Here is a 22,914-nt window from a genome sequence, read left to right as displayed (position 1 = left end):
ACACGGAGACAGAGAGGAAAAGCTGGAGCCCAGACCAGCCTGCTAAGCCTTCTTGTGGGTGGCCTGTTCGTGCTGATACCATCAGGGGATGGAGCTGATAAACACACAGCTGAAAACTCCCAAGCTAGGAGCCACAATATCCCTCTGCTTGATTTCTCTGTGTATTTTTCTCCTTCCAAGAGGATAAAGAGAGTGAGAAATTCAGGCTTTCTTCTGCTGGGGGAAGGGAGACCTGGGTCAGCATGGTGGGGACATTGCCCGGCTCCCTCGGATGCTGGAGCCCCCCATGCCTTTTCTTGGGGGGGTCTAAATCCAAAAGGGGTCGTAGCCAGCCAGCCAGGAGAGGGACCTCTGCCCGGCACTGCCGGGTCCCATTGTCCCGTGGGGACCGCAGGTTAGAGAGCGGAATCCAGACCAGCAGATCCTTTGAGGACCTCAAGGCTTTTCTGTGGCTACCGCAGCTGTCCCAAGGCTGGTGCCGTTTCCTTACAGGGTCCAGCACACCTCTGGCCTTGGCGCACCTGAGACAGAGGGAAATGAGCTTTGCTTTCCAAGGAGAGATGCGAAACCCCTGTCCTCGAGACCTCCATGGCCCCCACCGAGCTCTGGCACTGGTCATGCAGGAGGACATGGCTAGAAATGCTGCGATTGTGCCTTTCTCAGCCTTTTAACACTGCTCATGAGCCGACAGACTCTAGAAAGGGCAGTTCTAGCCCAGAGCACTTGGCTGGTCCACTGAGCTCAAAGCCTTGGCCAGCTGGAGGTGGCTCTTCATCCTTTCTGTTTACTCCCAAGACCCCTATTTTTCCCTTGTTAAAAGCAGGGGCATCGCGCCTCTCTGCTTTGGTAGGGGATGTCACCTGGCCTCAGTGGCTTTTTTTTGTCACATCAGCTGGATTTTGAATTGACTGAGAGCAAGAAAATGTGTGAGATGAGTGTGATAAACATGCTTGCTGGTTTTAGATATGTGTATGCAGACAGACACACACATATTCATATAACTGTATATTTGCTATGCATGCAGACAGATGCATGTTTTATATATATTTATTATGATGAAGCATTTTTAACTTCTCAGGGCTGGTGTTCCAGGCCCTGCAGCATTTCCCCAGGAAAAAATACTTGCGATAATTCCTTCCAGCTAACTAGTGGCAAGGGCATGCTCTGGAGGATAACACAGGGAGGAGATTTGTTCTGAACCCTCTTTCTCATCCCAGGTGAGTCCTTCAGCCATGGGCCGCTGGAAGGAGAAGGGGAGGGGAGGTTCCTCCCTCCCCTCCAGCCCTTTTGCGGGCGATCAGTGGTGCCTGCCTTCCCACGCAGGCTCCATGGAGGAGAAAGGCGGGGGAGCACCTGGTTTGTGAACGTGGCTGCGGCTTTGGTGTGAGATAAGAGAGGAGCTGCTCAAAGCTGTCATGAACCGCACCGCTGTGCACACACCCGGGGCTGGATGCAGCCGAGCCGAGCGTGGAAGAGGCTGTCTGGCCGCAGGGCCGCCCCTCTTGCATATGATGTGGAGGGTTAGTGTGCTTGGGCTGGCTGGAGAAGCACAATGCTGTGAAAAATGCTCACAACTGATCAAACCAACCTGATTTCATATCTCAGCCTGCCAGCAGGATGCTCTCTTCCATCCCAAATCCACGCTACTGCAAAAGCAGCACCAAAACTGCCACCAGGCGCTGTCAGCCGAGGTTTGGAGACCAGCTCTGCCAGAAGCAGCTTGACCAGAGCCCATAGCTTTAGCAATCCAGCAGCATCACAAGAAAAGGTAGGACTATGGGGCAAAAATCCTGGCAGAACTTGGACTGGTGAGAAAAAGTGCCGTTTTCTGAATGCTTCCTCCGTTAGCGCACACAGCCCTGCCACTGCGGTCCAAGTAGCCGGACTGTTTTGCCATACACTGAGAGAAAGCAGTCTCTAAATGTCTCCCTCAGCCCCCAGAAAACCCAGACTGCTGCTGCCTTCCCGAGAACAGATGACAATCTCCAGCGGTCAGACTGCGCTCCTTCCCTAGCTTTCACATGTCCATAAATAATATTCCATTAAATTAAAATTGAAATAAAACGGAAGTGCTCAGGGCACATTTCCCCTTTCCTCTATAATGCACTCAAATGTTTTTTTCTTTTTTTAAAGGTTATGTTTTATTGGCCTGAACTTGCAACGTTTGGCAATGGGTCCTTGCTACTAATTCAGACACAAGCGTGTCAGAGTGTTAATTACAGGCTGTGTGTGGCGAGCACAGCACAGCCATACCTTTGGGTCTAGAGACACCCCGGCTATTGCCTGCAAGCGGGCGAGCTCTCCAGGTGCCAGGCTTTGAACCCCCGGGCTCCCACAGACAGCACTCTGCAGGGCTGGGCCCCTCTGGCCTGAGTGTGCAGGGGTACAAATCCCTTAGAAAACAAATCCCTTGGCTGTGCCTGCCCCGGCCAGGGAAAATCACGGCCCTGCGGAGCGAGTGGGGCACCCAAGCGACCACGACCAGCTTGCTGTCATCTTCCCTGGGCCTTGGGGTTAAAGTCTGTCCCAGAATAAAGCTCCAGCTTCCCCTGACCAGTCTGAGACTTAAAAAACCCACAACCTAAACAACCCCACTTGTGTATTTTGTCCCTGAACCTGAGGGGGGGCGGGGTGGCCGGGGTTCAGCCTCCCCAGGCAGTGACAGCCAGACTCCAGGCTGCTCCACCGTGTAATGTCGGGTTCTGTTGTCCCGTGGACCCCGGGGAGGCGAAGCCCGTCCACCCCCGCTCCCCGCCGCGACACCCAGGCGGGAGAGCCGCCCTGGCCGCACGGGGCTGAGGCGGCCGTCGCCGGGCTGAGGGACGGAGCTCCTCGCTAACCACCTCCGTGCTGTGCAGGGCCCGGGCCGCCGCGGAGGCTCGGCGAAGCCGGTCCCGCCGCCAGCAGGGGGCAACGGTCGCCGGGCCCACGGCGGGAGGCGGCCGCTAGAGGGAGCCGCGGCCGCGCCGGCCTCGCTGCCGCCCGCGCTCGGCGAGGGGAGCCGCCAGGCGGGGACCGACACCCGGAGCGGCGGGAGCGGGCCCGGGCCGGCGGCGCGGCGGGGCGTACTGCGGCCTCCCACCGCCCTCGCGGCGGGGTCTCTTCTCCACCTCGGCGCCATCACCTCAAAGCTGCCCCTCCATCTCACCTCCTTCACCTCAAAGCTGCCCCTCCATCTCACCTCCTTCACCTCCGGGCCGCCCCGCCATCTCACCTCCTTCACCTCAGGTCTGCCCCTCCATCTCACCTCCTTCACCTCCGGGCCGCCCCTCCATCTCACCTCCTTCACCTCTGGGCCGCCCCTCCATCTCACCTCCTTCACCTCCGGGCCGCCCCGCCATCTCACCTCCTTCACCTCCGGGCCGCCCCTCCATCTCACCTCCTTCACCTCCGGGCCGCCCCTCCATCTCACCTCCTTCACCTCCGGGCCGCCCCTCCATCTCACCTCCTTCACCTCCGGGCTGCCCCTCCATCTCACCTCCTTCACCTCCGGGCCGCCCCTCCATCTCACCTCCTTCACCTCAGGGCTGCCCCTCCATCTCACCTCCTTCACCTCAGGGCCGCCCCTCCATCTCGCCTCCTTCACCTCAGGGCTGCCCCTCCATCTCACCTCCTTCACCTCAGGGCTGCCCCTCCATCTCACCTCCTTCACCTCAGGGCCGCCCCTCCATCTTGCCTCCTTCACCTCCGGGCTGCCCCTCCATCTCACTTCCTTCACCTCAGGGCCGCCCCTCCATCTTGCCTCCTTCACCTCCGGGCTGCCCCTCCATCTCACTTCCTTCACCTCAGGGCCGCCCCTCCATCTCACCTCCTTCACCTCCGGGCTGCCCCTCCATCTCACCTCCTTCACCTCCGGGCCGCCCCTCCATCTCGCCTCCTTCACCTCAGGGCCGCCCCTCCATCTCACCTCCTTCACCTCCGGGCTGCCCCTCCATCTCACCTCCTTCACCTCCGGGCCGCCCCTCCATCTCGCCTCCTTCACCTCAGGGCCGCCCCTCCATCTCACCTCCTTCACCTCCGGGCCGCCCCTCCATCTCGCCTCCTTCACCTCAGGGCCGCCCCTCCATCTCACCTCCTTCACCTCCGGGCCGCCCCTCCATCTCACCTCCTTCACCTCCGGGCCGCCCCTCCATCTCGCCTCCTTCACCTCAGGGCCGCCCCTCCATCTCACCTCCTTCACCTCAGGGCCGCCCCTCCACCTCAGTCCTCACCTCAGGGCCGCCCCTCCATCTCACCTCCTTCACCTCAGGTCTGCCCCTCCATCTCACCTCCTTCACCTCAGGGCCACCCCTCCATCTCAGTCCTCACCTCAGGGCCACCCCTCCATCTCACCTCCTTCACCTCCGGGCTGCCCCTCCATCTCATTTGCTTCACCTCAGGTCTGCCCCTCCATCTCACCTCCTTCACCTCAGGGCTGCCCCTCCATCTCAGTTCTCACCTCAGGGCTGGCCCTTCACCTTGTCTCCTTCTCCTCAGGGCTGCCCCTCCATCTCAGTTCTCACCTCAGGGCTGGCCCTTCACCTTGTCTCCTTCACCTCAGGGCTGCCCCTCCACCTCACCTCAGAGATGCTCCTCTATCTCAGCGCCCTTATCACACGGATGCCCCTCCATCTCAGTCCTCACCTCAAGGCTGCCTTCCATCCTGTCTCTTTCACCTCAGGCCTGCCCCTCCATCTCACCTCCTTCACCTCAGGGCTGCCTCTCAACCTCATCTCCTTCACCTCAGGGCTGCCCCTCCTCATGGATCCATGCGGGTGGGAGCCATGCAGCCCCATGCCCGCCACTCCACCCAGGGGCATCAGCCCTCCTGCCCTGCATCCGAGGAGATTCCCTTGGAAGTAGCCCCAGCAAGGTCCAAATAAAACATTGCCATTAATATCCTCTATAACCACCTAACTCAGCAGCAAAGCAACCCTCCATCACGCCCAGCCAGCCATCAAACAGCAACCTGGAGCAAGCAACGCGCTAAGCAAATGCCAGGGAAAAAGGAGCAGGTGAAGCTGTACCCTCGGGCCTGGTGCACCCTTCGAAATCACAGCTGACAATGTGCTTTAAAAAATCCCATCTCGCTGCCCCTTCCCCAGCCGAGCCCAGCGCATCGCACACACACATCTGCGCAATAGTGCTGCCTCGGAGGTTTTACTACGGTTTGCCTCGCTTACTCACTGTCCAGCCCCCATTTGCTTTTTTGGACCCTGGCAATCTGAGCTTGAGTATTTCAGTTGTCCAGTTGCCAATCAAAATATTTGAAGGAAATGTTTATTTTCTTCTCGAAATCACACCAGCTGCTGCACTAACTGAATAAGCCCATTTAGCTGTAAGAATTTAACCATTGTAAGAGTGAATTGAGTCCCCCAACTACTCCAAAATCTGACCCAATCTATCAGCGGAAATGTCAATGTTTTGGATGGGAGTTTGGGGAAGTGTGGAATGTGTATTAAATAAAAGCCATGTAAAGGTCAAAGCCCTGATTAGTAATGCCACTGTCTCCTCGTTAGGGCTGTGCTGCCCAGGGGACCACGGAGGCCGGGACACACCCTGTTATTTAATTGTGCAGCTGCAATTTGCACCTTTTGACGACCCCCAAGTCCCCCCCGCACATGGAGCCAGATAGAAACAGGCTTTCAAAGCCACTCAGCCTCCTTCCAGATAAAACAACCGCACTCAAGTGACACAGCAGCTTTCTTTTCGCCTCAGAGACAATATGGGTCTTTTCTTGGGTGGATGGCAAGGAGATAAATGCAAAGAGCTGCCTCTGAGCGCCTGCGTGGCGATGGGAGCTAAACCTCGGCTGGGTCGTGGCAGAGACAGACGGGCAGGGTGGCGAGGGCTGGTCGTGAGCATCGAGGTGGGGAGGCTGGTTCGTGAGGCTGCCAACCACAGACGTATCTCTGGGTGTGTTCAGTCACCTCCCTTAAGACCGTGCTGGGTTTGGGAGCTGCCATGGATGGATTGGAACTGGTCCCTGCACCCTTGCTGGGTCAGGACTGGTGGATCTGCTCTGAGTTCCCTGGAAGTCTTTGTGGAACTGAGGCAATGGACCCTGCAAGAGGTTTTAGGGACTAACAGCACTGATGTGCATACATCCCAGCAAAGCGGTGGGGGCTTCCACTGCCTCCTAACCCAGGAAAACAGCTGTTCTGCCTGACGAGAGGAAAGGCAGCAAAAGCAATATGAGGACCTCTTCAGTGCTCCAGCATGGAAAGGGCTCTGAGGGACAACTCAAGAACAAGCTCACCCAGGGCGTGTGCGCAGAGCACAGCAGTGGGGCTCGAGGTACAGCAGCAGGAGGTTATCTGATCATGTGGAGCCGTGCAGTGATGCAAGGAGCCTGCGCAATTCCACAGCACCCCAGATATCCCTCCCTGGTCCCCATTTTAGAGATGTGGGGAACATGCAGTGGCTTACTGAATAAAGTCAGCAATAAACCTAAGCATGTGTGTACATTACACAACACACGCAAATTGTGTGGTACGTGCAGAGACAATAAAGGCAATTTAAAGGGAACGTGATCGTGTGGAACTCTCCAAGTGTACAGAATATATAAATATCTTCAGCCTGGCCATATATCACCGTTTTATTTATAAGCATATACGTGCCTTGCAAAATTGTCATGAAAAATCTAGCCCAGGGGAAGAAAAACCTCCTTTCCTGTACTGATGATTGATGACAGCGTAAACACTAATGATACTTTATGCTTATGTATATAATACGCGTTCATGTGCGAGACGGAGTGGGGACAGAAATTCTCTCTCTGTATATACCTTTGGCTATTTTTTTTCTACTAGTTTCTATGATGCTTGGACCTCCAAGTTGTCTTTCAGCATTTTTCTGACCTCCCTTCCTCCCCGCTTCCTTCCCCTGATCATTACGGCTCCATCTGGGAGCACGGAGAGGCAGGTGGCCCATGATGGAGAGAAACTGCTCTGTATGGGAAGGTGCACGAGATGCATTTGATCTCTGCTCATCTCTAGAGAAGGCGCCGCTCTCCTCCCCACCCACACATGCAGGCACACTCTCACGCCTCTGCCACATATGTGAACAAGTTCATCCGTTTCCAAGTCAGAGCCAACTAAAAAAGAAAACGGCCCCTTCCTCCCACCCCACGAAAAATAGAGCAAAATTTATTTTGGGGGAGGAGGGGAGGTGTTGAAAAAAAATGAGGGTGTGAACAGCATCCGTTGTTACACGCCCATGGAGCAATTGTTCTGTATCTGATATAACCGGCTCACGAACTGGGTGCAAGTACTTCCTCTGCAGAGTTTGAAAGAAAAAAAAAAAAACAAAACAACACCAAACCCCAAACCAAAACACAACAACACACACGTCGCTTATCACAGGATCGCCAGGCACCACCTCAAATTGCACTCTTACTGCTCAGTTTTCTAATTCTCTTCAAATAGCATGAGTTGCCATGCTATTGCACTCACAGCCCCCAGACCTACCCCGGTGAGCATTGCGAACCTTAACCCTGCTCTCCCGGGTTCTCTCCCAGCAGTTTCAGTCAGACCCCAAATACGCTGGGCAACAGCCTCCCGGTCTATGCAGGTGGGCAGGGCGATTCCCAGGTATTCCGGCTCAGTGAATCCTGCACCACGTCTCAACCTCCTCTGCAAACTCTTCAGCGTCCATTGGGATGCTCCCAGCCATTTGCTGGACCCATCCTGCCCTTCTGGGGAGGACCCTGCTTCTAACATCCAGCCGGGATTTATTCAGGGCCAGCTCAGCCCCATCCCCTGTGCCAGCACTGTCCTTCATAGCTTACATTAGCTCCGCTCCCTCCCTGATGTTTACCCCCTGGATGTATTTATACAGAGCAATCAGCTCCACTCCCAGCCTGCCTTTTGCTAGACTAAACAAGCCAGCCTTTCCCAGCTTCCTCTCCCGCGAGAGCCTCTCTCTTCCCCTTGCCATCCCCAAAGCCCTCCTCTGCCCGCATCCCCCTGCCCGGCGCGCACCGCATCAGGCTCAATCCCTGCCACTCCATCCCGCAAAGCTAATGAATAAGCTAACGGTGCTAATTGGAGCGGGTGGGTGGGCTGAAAGGGAAACGCTCCCTTGATTGCAGGCACTCCCTCTGGCCTGCCTGCGCTTTGCTCTTTACCTGTATTCAAAGGGTATTAAAAAAAATTAACAAGCCCTGACTACATAAAAGGAAGTTGCTGAATTTACAACCCAGCCTGCAGCTAGACCACCTTGCCTGCTGAGCAGGTTTGGACCAGGCCAAGTCTGCCATGGGAAACCCACTGCGGAGCAGCAGGCTGATAGGGGAGGCTGATAGAGGTGGTAGGAGATATTCCTCCAGCCCTGCTCTGCCGCTCCTGGGCTGCACCACAGCCAAACAGCCCGGCAACGCAGGCAGTGCCCTCCTGCAGCGGGACCCCGGGCTGGAGGCTCCCCATCGGCAGCCTGAATCTGGCAGTGAGGATCCCAGCATAGTGAAAATCCCACGTCAAAGGCAGGATGGCATCCCTGGAGCCCGAGGCAAATTCAGCAGGGCTCGTTGCAAGCTTGTCTGCTGTTTCGCTCGTCTGCTGTTTCGCTCGTCTGCTGTTTCGTAGGAACTGCAGCATTTTGGCACCCTGAGCTGTGGCTGAGAGATGAAGGCGGCTGCACGTCAGCGGCAAAGGCAGCGGTCGCGGGTGCTGGGACTCTCTCTTGGGGGACGCTCCCGTCCAGCACTGGCCTGTGGTTCAGCTTTGACTGTTACATGCCAAATTAATTTGAGGGACATCCACTGCACAGTGGGCAAATGTAATTGAGAGGAGCAGAAAAGCAGTTTAAAGATAGGCGCAGAAGCCCACGGAGCCTGAAAGCAGGCAGGAAACCCATCGTAAGCGTGTTCCTTCCTTTGAGGCTGAAGCTGAATCCCACAATATGTTTTCTTCCCACTAATGCTTGCCTAGCTTCCTTTGGAAACAATTTAGTCTCTGCCCATGGTAGAATGTTTTTATCCATTAAGAAACGGATATTTTAAAGAAACCATAAGTCGATCTGGACAGGGATTAGGAAGCAGCAATTCAGTGTATTTGCTGGGCCCATAATTCAGGACTTAACCTCAGAGCAGCCACGTTGCATTTCGGAAACAATAGGGCACTCACTGCCTATGCCAAGAGGCTTCTTAAAAGTAATGTAATACTTTAAAAATGTATATTTAAAAAGAAAAAGAGGGAGAGATTTTACTTTAAATGCATATGGTGAAGCATTCTGCTGATGACTGGCCTATGTTAAAAACGTCGCGCTGACTTTAAGTAATGGATTGGAAATGAAGCTGGTTAAAGCTGAGCAGTTTCCAGATCAGGAGATCTGAAAGCTCTTCACCAGCAAAGACAATGTCTCCCAAACCATTCAGCAGACACTCAGGCTGGGAGAGACAGGAGGGAGTCTGCAGAAGGATCCAGCATTAACTGTTCTCCCTGTGAAGTCAAGGGAATTTGGTTTCGCTGGAGCAATATGAAGAGTGTGCAAGGGGAGGTTAAGTGCATTAATCAAAACAGCTTGCTCTGTTGCTGAGTAGATCAAATTTAAAATCACTTTGCAATTGTCCTCGTGTACATAAGGCCCCTACATGTTGCTGGACAATGCACACAATTGCTTTTGAGTGGTTGAAGATGTTTCCACCACAAAGCTAGAACACAGGAGCCGGCTGCGTGGGCGGTCCTCCTCTGTTGCAACGGGAATAAAATGGTTCAGCATGAACCACTGCTGAAACATGGGCAAGGGCAAAGCGTTGCGCGGAGAACTGGGGGCTGCTAGGACCATCCCAGTTCTCCCCGGGAGGACATGTGTCTGTCACCATCCCGCTTCCCCAGAGCAAGGGGTCCCCGAGCAGCAGCCAAAGGTGGGCAGAAGCAAGTTCCTTTAACATCTTACTTCACTTTCGAGAGCTACTTGATTTTTTTTGAGCTAAAAGACAAAACACAAAATGAAGCAAGCACGCAAGGTCTGGCTTCGCATGCCCCGTAATAAGGAAGCATTTCAAGCCATCCTAATGACAGCTTGGTGTCTCGCTGCGGAGACGGGAGAGCCGGGATTTCAAAACCTCAGATTTTCCAGACCTCACTGGAGAAGTATTGGGCCAAATCCTCAATGGAGGCAAACGCTCTGCTCTGCTGAAGGCAGGGAAGCAGCACTGTGATGCTAGAGAAGGGTCTGCCTGTCCTACCTGCCCGGGTACCGGGCCAGGTTCTCGTCACAGCTACACTTGGGTGAACCCAGAATTACCCTATTTCCCCCACAAAGCAGTGGAAATGGGAATGAAATCTGGTGTGTGGAGGGCTGCAAAAGTCGGTCCTGTTTTGCAGACAGGCATGGGAAGGGATTGATTCTCTGCCCATCTGCACAGGGTGAGGCAAGGCTGAAGGCACTGCAATAGCACTGACACTGGGCAGTGGGAAACCAGCACGAGAGCAGGATCTGACCTGCTTGCCCACGGTGCTGAGCACACTCTCCTCCCATGTTTCCTGGCATGCCCTTCAGAAACGATCGGTTTTCTCTTACCGGGAGGTTTTTGGTTTGAGACCATTTAACCTCAGGATGATCGTTTTACATGGGGGCTATTTATAACCTCCAGGGGCTGCTTTACTGAAAGTCTTCTGCAAATGGCTGGGGGCCAGATTCTTCCTCCATCTACACCAGTGCCCTTGCTGTGATCTCCATGGCGCCCACAGCCTTCACTCCTGAGGAGGAAAGATTGGGCTGGGCCAGAGCAAACACATCTCCAAAGGACCCCAATCCCTCCCAAAGATCAACGCTCTCTCCTACGTGCCTATCTGCTTCAGAGCACAAACCCCACGTGCCGCGTTCGGGGATTGGAGGTGCCTGAATCCCCCCTCGGTGGCTGAGGCTGTTGCTGAGCATCTCAGCTCCCCAGCCTGGTTTTGCCAGAAGCGGATTAGGAAGCACTCATGCAAACTGCTCGGTCAGCAGAACCGGGAGGCCAACCACCTCCGGCACACGAGCGGAGGGCTGCCGGGCGTCGGTGCTCGCAGCGGGAAAACCTGCCTCTCTGCCTCTCGCTGGCCCCCTTTTAATCCCTCCACAGGGATGCAAAGATGCTAAAAACATTAAGGCTGGGAAGCACCCAGGTAAAGGATAGCAGGGGCCGGACGAACTCCAGCCTGCCCCGTTCGTCCCTCCTAACCAATATCTTGTTATGCTTTTTGCTAATCGGCTTCTCGTGTGTGTTACCTTAGAACGTGCCAAGTCGTGAGAATTACAGGCCTGTTAACTCCTGTGTTATTCTTGGCACGAGCCAGGCTCCACTTGCTTGGGTAAAAATTATGATCTTTGTGAATAAGCTGTGTGTGTGAGAGAGAAAGAGGTTGGGTTTTTTTATTATTATTATTATGATTGGTTATAGTCAGCGTTGTGTCAAAAGGACAGGGCTAAGATTAAAATTACTGAGCTGATTCTGCTCCCAGTTACGCTGGTAAGAACCCACAGTAATTTTAAGACAGTTCCTCCAACTTGGGAACAAGGGAGCCAAGAGCAGAGCGTGCACGAACTGCCTTTCGCAGCATTCCTGGTACTTTGGATTCACTCCGCAGGAATGATTTTAGATGGCTAATTTTGTGTGTCTCCACTCCTGCTGTCACTTGACATTTGGGAATTTGGCACGGACGGTAGCTTGTAGCCAGTTTCATTTTTTTTCTTGTTGAATTTGTGTCATCACCTGATTCTTTGCTCCAAACAACACTCTCTGGGTTTCTGGCACTACAGGGGACTGTGCTAATTTAAACTATGCATCTTTTTTTCTTCCCCCAAGAATCTCTTACTTTATTATGCAGCCAACAGGACGAGCCTATAAAACTTTCTGCCTCTTGCTTTTTTTAACAGAAGTCAAACGATAATCCTACACAAAATACCCAGGTTCTTCCCATAAACTGTGCTAATATCAATGAGAATTCCAAGCATAAAGATTTGCATTTCAATGAGAAAGAAATTAAATTTTCACTGTAATTTTGGGTTGGGAGGAGCGGGGCAGCTTCTTACAGTTCAGGTAACGTTTTCAAACATGTTTTTGCGCCCAAGACACCCTCTTTGCCAATGACACTGAGGTTTTCAAACATCTACGTCACTTCTGAAAACGCAACACAAAGGCCTTTGGAACTTTTCACATGAATCCTTCCCAAAAGGGCTGCTTTTCACCAAAACTCAAAATGCAAACACCTTAAATGCTATCCCTTAAGTCCCCGTTAGTATTGCTGCTGATTTTCAAAGGAAAACACCACTGAGATTAAAAACGCATGGAAAAAGAGCACGTCTCGCATGCTGGTAAGAGAACGGTCTCTCTTAATACATCCTGGTGGCATCCAGCTGTGCTAAGAAGCACAGCGAGCCGGGAGCAGCAAGGCAGCTGGGTATTTTCAAATGCAGTGCTTAGTTTGGGTCTGAAATGCAGGTGCATGGGAATTAGCAGACTGATATCTCTCAGGTAACTGTGGTGGTGAGTCCTACCTCCTTCCTGGCAACAAGCTACGATGCAGAATCATGGGGAACGCCCGAGGGCTCAGCTCTGCCGATGGCAAATATGGGAAGAGCAAAGCCTGTGTGCGTGTGTGTGTGCGCACGCGTGCACCCATGCAGGTGTGCATACGTGTGGGGAATTATGCTGGAGCTGGGTGATGGATCACCAGACTTGGCATAAACACAATGCAACAAGATAAGAAACCATTTGGATTAGCATGTAAAGTATAATACACCCTTTCTAGTCGATGCTTAACCGTCTACACGGGCGCCTTCATGTCAAAGAAGCTACTGGATTCAAAGTGCGCTGCTCTGATCTCCCTCGCGCTCCTGCTGAAACTGCCTAGTTTTCCCTAAGACCCCATATCTAACGGTGCACAGGGTGAAATCGCCTGGGTTTATGATTCAGCTGCCGTCTACTGATTTAATGGGTGCAAAAAACTTTCCAGGGTCAAGAAACCCAACCAAACCCCTCCCTGGCTTGTCATCCAGGCAGGGCTCCTTACCCAGGGGCGATCTGGACTCCAGCCCTAAAATACCATCCAGAGGGAGGCTTGCTCGGCTGGGACGGCTCTGCTCCCCGCCTGGCCGTGTCGGGATCACGAGGGTTTGGGGTGCGACGCCAGGCTGGGGCACCCAGCCAGTTACCTTGTATTGGAGTTTGAGCCTGGGACCCAAAGTGGCTTGGGGTGCTGAGGGATCCGCGGGGGTTGGGTGTTGTTGGGGTGACTCTCATGGACTGGCGCAGCCGTTCCAGCTCCCCGTAGCGGTCGGTGAAGGGTTTGGCTTGGTCTTCTAGCTTTTGTCTGTGCCCTGGAACATGATAAGAGAGTCTGATATCTAATCAGTTACCCTTTGGCTAGAGCGCCCTGGTTAAACACAAAGTCAGCACAGCCTCCATCTTCATGGTTTGCTGTTATTCGCATGGGGGTAATGCGTGGCGGCCCCGGTGGAGATCGGCTCCCCGGGGGCTTCGGACTGCACACACATGCGAGAAGAGCTTGTGGTTCAGACGGACAAAGCCTGCTGAAGAAGGGACACAGACTAAACCCTGCAGGAGACCCCAGATTGCCCAGCAGGTCAGCGTCCGCTCAGGGAGCAGGATGTGGGCGCCAGGGTCAGGATGCCCCGTGCCGTGCCTGAGCGACCGCCCTACGCCATCTCGCTCCAAACAAGGAGGGGAAACACGTGCAAGGCAGGAGAAACCCCATCTCCTGGCAGGCTGGTGACTGGAGTACCAGCAAAGGAAACATTGAATTTTAAGTATTTTCCACAGCATTTGCTCAATGCACAAAGAATAAACTGTCATCTTACTCCAGCCCCTTCCCCAGCTCTGCTCACCCAACGGGGCCAGAGCCAAGCAGGGCTGGAGAGGGTGCAGGAGGAGGGGAGGGAGCAGCCTGGCCACAGCACTGCACCTTGGCCATCTCACTTTTCTTTCTGTTCCTCTTTTCCTACCTATAAAATGGGGAGACTATTCACCTACCTCCCCCAGGCAGGGCAGCAACTAATGAGCATTTGTAAAGCACTCCCAGCTCCCTAGGTAGCAGCTGCTAGAACAGGGCAATAATTATTAAATTTATGCTAATTGTCCTGAGGCAAGAGGCGCATGAAATACACTTGATACATAACTTTCGCATTTTACTATATTAATCATCGCTGAACAGCTTCAGTCTCTCTGGGACGGATTCCAGTCTCAGTTACACCCGCACAAAGCTGGAGGGCCTCCAGAGAAGCTGGAGCTGCTTCAGTTTTACATCAGTGCCGGGTTTAGACCTTGGATTCTCCTTGCTCTTTACCTGCTGCAGCCAGACAGCCGTGCAACACCCCCAGCTCTTTGCACCTGTCATGAAAGGACCTTCCCAAGGTGGCAAACACCTTATCCTGGCATAATCGAGAGCAGAGCTCGGGGGCACTGGAGACGTGCAGGCACGCCAGGAAGGTAGGAGAGGAGCTGGGAAGAAACCCTTCTGCAGCTCTTCTGAGAGCTGAGCCTTATCAGATCCAGCCCTATGGCCAACATCCACCAAGTCAAGCTCAGTTCTTGGTGGCTTTTAAGAAAACTGATGCATTTGAAAGGTGAAAAACGCAGCCACCTCTTTCTCGCGCCCTCCCTTCCCTCCCCCCCTCACATCTGCGTAGTGTGAGCTCGGTGTCAATTTATAGCAAAGTCACAGAAAGTCCCCAGACTTCCCCCTCTTTAAATCTGATGTCTGATATCTTCTGATCTCACACTTGTTTGGCTCGTCGTGCTCAGGCTGCACTTGCCAGGCTGTCTGCAGAGATGCTGCATGGCTCAGGCGGGAGGGGAAAGCATCGACTCCGGAGGGGTTCTCACGCTCCCAGCTAAGGTCCCTGCCACAGCGGCGCCCCACGGCTATGCCAACAGCAAACCACCCCCAGCCACAGTTTTTGAGGGGCTTTGACCCTCCTGTGCGAGCTCCACATCCAGGTGAGCCCCACCATCCCCTCCAAACTCTATAATCCCCAGGCTCCCGGGTGCGTAAAAGTCCAAATGGAATGAAAAAGTGCTGACGGCAGAGCAGAACTTGGTAAGGACGAACTCCCAGCAGAAAGCAAAACTCAGCGGTATTTTGAAAATGTATTTTTCCTGCTGTGTGAAGTAAACCAAGGAAACCTCAAATCAACACCATAAATGGTCTCTTCCAATCTCTGCGCGTCCCTAGACCTCGGGCGTCTCTGCGTTATCTGAGGGCCTTCAGAGACGCGAGCAGCATCTGTCACATGGTATTTGTGCTTTCCCCAAGGGGCAAAGCGTGTGCAGCGAGGTGTCTTGTTTTGGTCCACGTTTTATTATTTCAGTATACATTTGAGCACGGAAGAAGAAAAATAGGTTTACGTTTTTTTCTTTAACCAGTTTTCTCAGGCAGAGCTTAGCAGAGAAGCCAAAAGGACTTCAAAGACCAAGTTCCACAGAAATTTAAGGGAAATTAAATTCTCTGCCTCTATCTCAGCTGAAACCCTATCCTGCGGTAGTATCTGGCATGTGATGCAGAAAATCCTGAAAAATAAATCAAGTGATCTCTTTGCTGATAATGTTTTTAAAGATTATTCAGCCGTACGACTTAACCGAGGGCTTCATGTGGCTGCATCATGCTGCACTGTGGTTGCTCTGGTCCCCATGCTGTCTGAATGCGGGCACAGCCCCGTGGGGTTTTTAAGCCTCAAGTAAATAGCAGGGCTGTACTTACACCCTCTAAAAGGCACTGGTTTGTGGGGAGACCCAGCAATTACCAGCAAACCCACCAAAAACCTAAAACTATTCTGACAAAAAGAAAGTAGAAAACTTGATGCAAATAGAAGTCAAGGCAATTACAGGGACTCATTTAGGAGTGAAAGCCCAGAGGAGAGCGGTGGTGGGATCAGGACCCTTCCCGGCTCTCCTAGACCCTCTCCACTTCATATCCCACCCCACCTACATGGGTGGGACCAGGCAGCACTAAACTGAATGAAACAAGGCAGTGAATGAGTTAAAAGCCACCAGCTTGGACTGCCAACCCTCTTTGGTACAGGCTGTCTCCCCAGGACTTCCTGCCGCTTGTCACTTAGAGCGAGGGACGTCAGACTTTGTCACGCAAGAGAGAATTGCTATTAATGGGTTTCTTTCATCAGAACAACCTGAGCTTTTTAATTTCTGCAGCGGTTGGCTTCATTAAAAGCCCTTCCCCATCTACCCGCAGCTGTCACGGAGAGGAAACCAATGCCGTCAAGTGAACAATAGCTCATACCTTAGAGAAGAAGAAGGTGGTTTCTAGTTTAACCCGAGGACTGACTCAAAGCCTCCTGAAGCCAGTGGGTGGATTTTCAATCGACTTCAAACAGCTCCAGACCTCATCCCAAGAAATCTGTCTGAGAAGTCTTAATCACCCTGACCTGTGAATTTTTGGGGCATGAAACCTGCTGTTGGGTTGGAGATTTTGCACTGCGCTTCCAGCTGGGCTAGCACTGGCTTGCAGGTCAATATTTATGGAAGCAACAGTCCTTAGCGCTATAAAACGATGGCAGCTACTGACCTTAGGCACTTCATGTCACCAGCGCAAGGGTTTTAATGCTGGATCGAGTTTCCGAATCAGTTAACGCAGATATTGAACATGACATGATGTAAACATTGACAGATCACCTACGATCCTGATGTAATAACAAGATCTGTATCAGCATATCAGACAAACGATCCCATTGAACACTCCCCAGCTGGAAGAGCTGATGTGAATTTGACACTTTAGACCAGTAATAAGAAGCATACTGGAAGTTTTGGGTGTTATCTTGGAATGCAGACAGCGAAATAGTGTGTGCTGCATTGGAGCTCAGGCCCTCAAAGCTATGATTTAAAGACATGCTTTCTGCATTAAAGCATTTCAAAGACCAAACAGACCCAGCTCTTCCTTCTAGGAGTGCGCAACCTGATGTGGCTTCTGAAGCTGGGACCTAGATGGGGTTTCCAGGCAGTGTGGGGGGGTGTCCATGGTGTTCACCAGAAGCAGCTTATTTCCCCAGATGCAGAATATAAAGTTGATCAAAAGGAGAAAGGGGCTGCAGGAGCTCCGTGGCTTGAGTGCTACCAAAATCTCAGAGCTGGCAGATTTGATTTGAAAAAACACCCACTGGAGTGCCTGGGGGTCCCAGAGCCCTGAAGTATCTGTGTTTAGATGCATATGGGGTTACTGTCGGGAGAGGCAGGGAGCTGCACAGCCTGCTCTCTGCCCTCGGCGGGTTGGGATTTGGGTGTCACGTTCATCCCCGTCCCCTGCTGTAGCCCCACGCTACCAAAGGACGGGAGAGCAGCTGGTGGGAAGTGGCTTGGCCCTCCCTAGGCGTCTTGCTGTGAAACACTGGCGGCAAGCTGGAGCGAAGGAAACGCGGAGCGTTTCAGCTCGGGGGGGATGTTCATTAACACACACATTTGCAGATCATTTCCTCAGCTCCACTGAGGCGGAGACAAGAACCAGGAGATGGTAGTGCGGGCTGGGGCAGCAGCTCGAACTGCCCCTTTGGTGGCTGCAGAGCCCCCCGCTCATCCACCTTGAAAGCAAGGCTCCAAGCATCCCGCCGGCAAGCTCCCACCATCCTTCACCCAAGGCTCTGCTCAACTATGAAGAGCCAAACTCTACGCCTTAGCCGAGAAGGAGCTCACCAGGAGCAGCCCGTGCAGCCACGCCGCACACAGCCCAGTGGCTTAGTCTCTACATGTCCGTGAGAGTGGACCACAAGAAAGCAATCGGCAGTGGATAAAACTCCGGCTCAATGCGCAAAACACCTTTCAAATCCCTCTTGTAGCCCTCAAAATAGGTACTTCAGAAAGACACGCCAATCCTCTACAGAGGGTTGAATTTTTTCCCAGTCTGAGTCTCGGCTAGACTATCAAGTCCCAGCATGTGCTCCAGAAACAAGCCACATGTGAAACGCCTGTGTTATGGGAACAGCAGGCCTGTCCCCTACAGCAGATGCTGGGGTGGTTTCATCTTTGCACACCTATAACACAAGGCATGAACGTCCCTCAGGTTTTGCCTGGAATCCCACCTCTGGCTCGAGACTCGCCGTGGGAAATTCCCAGCCAAGAAGAATTTGGTGGAGCCCCAGAGCCAGCGAGAGAGTGAGGGGAGGACAGTGTGGAGACGGGAACCGAGCTGCCCGCAGCGCCGGCAGCTGGAAGGGACTCAAACATGACGTGTCCATGGAGGAGGATGGAGATCTCCACCGAGCTCCAGTGAGCAGCAGTAGCCAGCAAGTGCCAGTGCTACTTCAGCCCACTTCTAAAAGTCAAAGCCCAGAAGTTCACAGGAGGGAGCGGGAGGAAAATGTTAGAAGGAACCGTCTCTTCTGCTGCCGAACAAAGTCAAGCACAGATAACTCATTATTCACATGTTTGAAGTTGGCCTGCTTACGCCATTTGGAAAGAGAATCAGTCACGGCGAGGCTTTGCTTTGGTTTCCTCTGGCTTTCGTGAGACACTACCGCTACTGTCTTCCTCCAGCTTGGAGAGAAAGGGGAGTGTGTCGCAATGCGCCTCGGCTCGCATGTCCTGGCAGAGGATTTACACCGACTTGAACAACGAAAGGAAAATAATATTTAAGGGGGTGGGGGAGAGAATTAAAAAAAAAAAAAAAAAAAAGAAAAAGGCTGCTAATTTATAAAGCTTTTTTAGCTGGTGGTGGTCTGAGATGAATTGGCTGCCTCTAAAAGGATGAAAATAAATATCCCTCTTTTTGAAGGAAATAGGCTGGCTCCCGGCCAGCTGGCAGGAAGCACAGAGATATGTTGCATTTACAGTAGGTTTTTTTTACTCTCTGAAGCTCCAGAAGCAGGAGAGATGTTCGTTCTAGGCAGCCTGCTATTGATTAGCTGGCTTTGCAAGCCCCTAATCTCTCATTTATGGGTTAGTCCCTTGACTTTGCCTCTGCCTCTCTCCCTGCCCGACTGCAATGGGAGGCCTTGCAAGCGGGGCAGCTTCTGATAAATCCTGTTGTGGCCTTTTATTACACTGGGAGATCTCAAAACTAAGCCCTCTGGAAGAAAAACAGAGCGGGGCATTAATTGAGAAATTTAAACAGAAATCTAGGATAGCATTTCCAAGAGCTCCTGGGATGCGAGAGCCGTGGCCCTTGTTCAAATCAAAAGGGACATCACACCCGAATTTCCATGCAACTCCGGCTCAAACCCCTGAAAGACACAGGCTCCCCATTCCCAGGGTTTCAGCGAGGAGACTGAGTCTTTCTAGATTGCAAAAATATTTAAAGCACTTTACAGCACAGGTAAAGCTGGGGGCAGTCTCGGCAGCAGACTGGGTAAAATTAATCAGGTTTAAGTCTTTAGCCCACTCGTGCCTTGCTGAAAAGCCTCGCGAATGCTTTCCTGCATCTTCCCATCTTTAAAGACCTCTGAAAATCTGGCTCTGAGGCTGCACAGTGAATTAGGTGGTTTTTAAAAGTTTTGATTAGCAGATCTGAAGATTTCACCTCGTGTGTCACAAACTATCAGATCGGTGCACAACTGCGGGAAATACAGCAGCTTTCGTAACAGGGTGCAAAAACCACGAGCCTTGCCGCCTTCTCTGCAGTTGCTCCCATTTCCAGGAAGGCAAAATTCATTTATGGGCTGTGATCCAGCTCTCACGGAATTAGGCAAAACCCCTGATTCAAAGATTTCAAAGCTGGGTGCTTGGGAGGAAGCAGGCAGAGCTCAAGCACATCCAGCTGGTACTGCCTCAGTCACGTCTGAGATCAGATTTTCTACTGCACATAGTAGCTGTCGCTACGTAGATCAGTGGAGCGATGCCAATTTGCAGTGAGTTAATGCCTGCTATCTAACAACTTGAAATGGGACCTGCGTGGTACCAGTGTAGCTGGTTTTTCCCAGTTTATAACCTGTTCCATTAGGGCAAGCACATCAAATTCCTTTGGGTGACATTGGTTAAGGATACTCTGCCCAGGATGGGAAGGACCATCTGCTGGGTTCAGACCTGTGCGAGGAATGTGCCGTGGCACAGCTAATGGATGGGAGCCGTATCTGATGCTGCGGGGCCACGCAGCAGCCGACTGGATGTAGCAGCGTTTTGCCAGCCGGTCCTGTGCTCTCGGTAACACAGCGCAACCCAGACCAGACCCAAACTTTCCCAAGGTTTGAGGATGCTGAGCTGTGGGTTTCCCCTTTGCCCTAGGACAGAGCTGGAGCTCAGCCCTGACATTTGAATGTTAATACCTCCCGATCCCAGGACTGAGCTCCAAGCTCCATCTCCAGAGACCGGCTGGCATGTCGGATAATTACAGCCTCTGCCGAACTTTGCCAGCACACACAGCGCAATGCTATAAGCAATAGCCCCAGAGCAACGCTACCTGCATGGCACCCCTAATCGTCTCTGCAGCGCTGCTCCTCCAAAGCCAAAAAAACGGAGCTGCGCATGGTCTATCTGCAGGCGGCGGGGCTGCGCCGGGCTCCGTGGCCGCCTGCTCCCGCACGTGGTTTTGGGACGTGCTCGGCTGGGAACCTCCATGCGGGGCGGCATGGCAGCACGGGGCTCGGCTGCTCAGCACCTTCCCGCTGCCGCTGTCCTCAGTGCAAAGCTTTGGAGGTGGAGCTGGGCACCGGCGCTGCTCTCCACTTGCTGGGTCCCTCTTCTTCCTCCCCTCTCTCCCCCTCTCCCACTACAATGTGTAGATTCACTGGAAAGAGTAAGATAAAATAATGCAAAATCATGTCTAATCACCTTCCGCTGCAGGATATGATTTATCTCTGGCTGACTGCAGAACAGGTGACTGGTCTCCAGCAGCGGAAGAGAAGGGTCTTAGGAACTAAATTTCATCTCACTCTGAGTCAAATCTTCTTCCTCCCCCCGCCACATCATTAAAGTGATTGGTTGCACTGATAAACCCTTTTGAGAGAGAGAAACGAGATGTGTCCTGCCCTGACATCTGATGTGATCTTGTGGTTTTGTTTGATAGTTCTGGTCCTTTAGCTGTTGTCTTCCCTGAAATGAAACTTGCCTTTTAGAATTGACCTTTTTTTTTTTCTCTTTTCCAATCTGTGACCCTTCACAATGTCCTCCTGAGCTTGCAAATCCTGCCCGAGGGAAGAGGGGCCTCGTCACATGAATATCCCTGCAACATGCAGTCCCAGCTACCGCTCACTAAATGCTCACCGGCGACAACCTCCACACACATGCAATGCTCCCGTATCACCTGCTGCCCAGCAGGTTATTCGATCCACTTTACAGACGGGTAAACTGAGGCACGGGGCAAAACACCTTGGCGAAGGAGCGAAGCTCACCAACATCCTTGCTGCAATGCTCCCAAACACTCCTTTTTAGCGCCGACCGGTCCCGTCACCAGCACCCCAGCCCAGCCGCTCGTCCCTTTGCACAGCTCCCTTTGGGCCACGCCACTGGCCCCCGCAGGAGTTTCTTTTGCTATTTGTTTGTCCAGCACCTGGCACAACTCGCCCCCGCTCACGGCATCCAAACACCACCGACATCCTGCTGCAAGAAGCCTTTGATGAAGCTTATTTCTCCTAACACCCCCCATCCACCAAAGGATCCTTTTGCTCCAGTTTAATCTTCTCCAACTACACTATCAATGCCCACCTCTCTGATGCTGATTTATTTTCAAAGCAGGCGCAGGTATGCCTCTTCCATCCAGCTGAGAATCATGCCCTGGGGTTTTCCCGAAGTTTTCAAAAGCGGGAGGTGTTGCAACCGATTTCAACAAAGATTTCTTTGTACAATGCGAGCAAAAATAATTTCCCTATTCTGACTCCCAACCCTGCTTCGCTTAGAAAATATTGGTCATTTTTAAGTGAAATGATTTTGAACTTATTATGTGCCAGGCTAAGTGGAATTTACTCTATGTGGCAAATAAAATAATTAAAGGAGTGAATTTACTGGAGCCCATATAATTTTGGTTGCTCTATTAACACTTCTTTTGAGGCTGGGATTACAGCCTCGAGCTGTAGCACCAAAGGCCCAGGCGATGCAAACCCATTGCTCTGAGCGCGGTTGGGCAACCTTTGTCCCCGCTCTGCTCTCCTGGGGTGATGCTCTGCAAGCCCCCGGCACCCGGGCGTCCCCCCGGGGTATCCCCGCGCCCTGCCACGGGGTGAGCGGGTCCCACATGGGGCTGGGGGTCTTGCACAGCCCGACCTACAGAAACCCAGTGCCGGGCTGCTTTTCTGCCCCGGGGATTTTTATCCAGACCCCCCCAGAGCTGAGCCCCAGCTCCCCCTCGCCTCGTCTTTGCAGGATTGGACCCCGAAGGGGTTAACTGAATAGCAGCACCTATAAGAAATTAGAGGAGGAGGTAGTTTAACATAATTGCTTGCGATGCATGTATCAACAGCGGTCCCGAACTGCCTCTGCAAGAAAACAATGCCCTGGACGGTCTCGGCAGATACCAAAGGGTGCAAATTTCCCCGCTGGGATCAAAACACATTAGCGATGGGAATACAAACAGAGAAACCCTCCTTCGCAGCAAGTACCGATTTGCAAGGGCTCCTGCATGAACTCGGGAGCCCGGAGCAGGCGTCTCCTCATCCCTCCCCACCCCGGGGGCCGGCTGCTGCCCCACTGCCCGCAGGCCTCCTCCGTGCTCTGAGAGATGCGGGTTCAACCTCGTCCTTTGCCTCCTGCCCGGCTGCTTGCTGCAAAGGCCCTGGTTAACGGGGCATTAGGGAGATTTTTAAGGGATCTGGTAGATGGAGGGCGAGAGCGGGGTGTGCATGGTGCCCCACTCGAGCTGCCTGGTGGGGTGTGCAGTGATGGCACCAATGCCATGCCATCCTCCCAGCCCCTTGCCCTGGCCAGCGTTTGCTTTTCATTTGTCTCCATCCAAAATGGGACAGGGAAGGGTGGGATGGAGCTGGACAGTCCCCACACAGGGGGGTGGTCCGGGCTTTTGGGCACTGTCCATGCCAGTGCCCCATCCCCAACCCCAACAGCAG

The 22,914-nt window shown here is 52.9% G+C and overlaps 1 protein-coding gene across 1 annotated transcript in view; it reads right to left on the bottom strand.

Annotated features, from left to right (window-relative positions):
* The window catches only part of RUNX3 (RUNX family transcription factor 3), a 42,584-nt gene that overhangs the window by 4,071 nt on the left and 15,599 nt on the right, over nt 1–22,914 (bottom strand). Inside the window, exon 4 of the mRNA XM_075114808.1 lies at nt 13,117–13,281. Within this exon, the coding sequence (XP_074970909.1) occupies nt 13,117–13,281 (165 nt within the window). The remainder of the gene's footprint in view (nt 1–13,116; nt 13,282–22,914) is intronic.

This window comes from Phalacrocorax aristotelis, chromosome 20 (assembly GCF_949628215.1).
Source record: "Phalacrocorax aristotelis chromosome 20, bGulAri2.1, whole genome shotgun sequence".
NCBI classification, from domain to species: Eukaryota; Metazoa; Chordata; class Aves; order Suliformes; family Phalacrocoracidae; genus Phalacrocorax; species Phalacrocorax aristotelis.
Note: the sequence above shows the minus strand (reverse complement) of the source record. Positions and strands in the feature narration are given on the sequence as shown.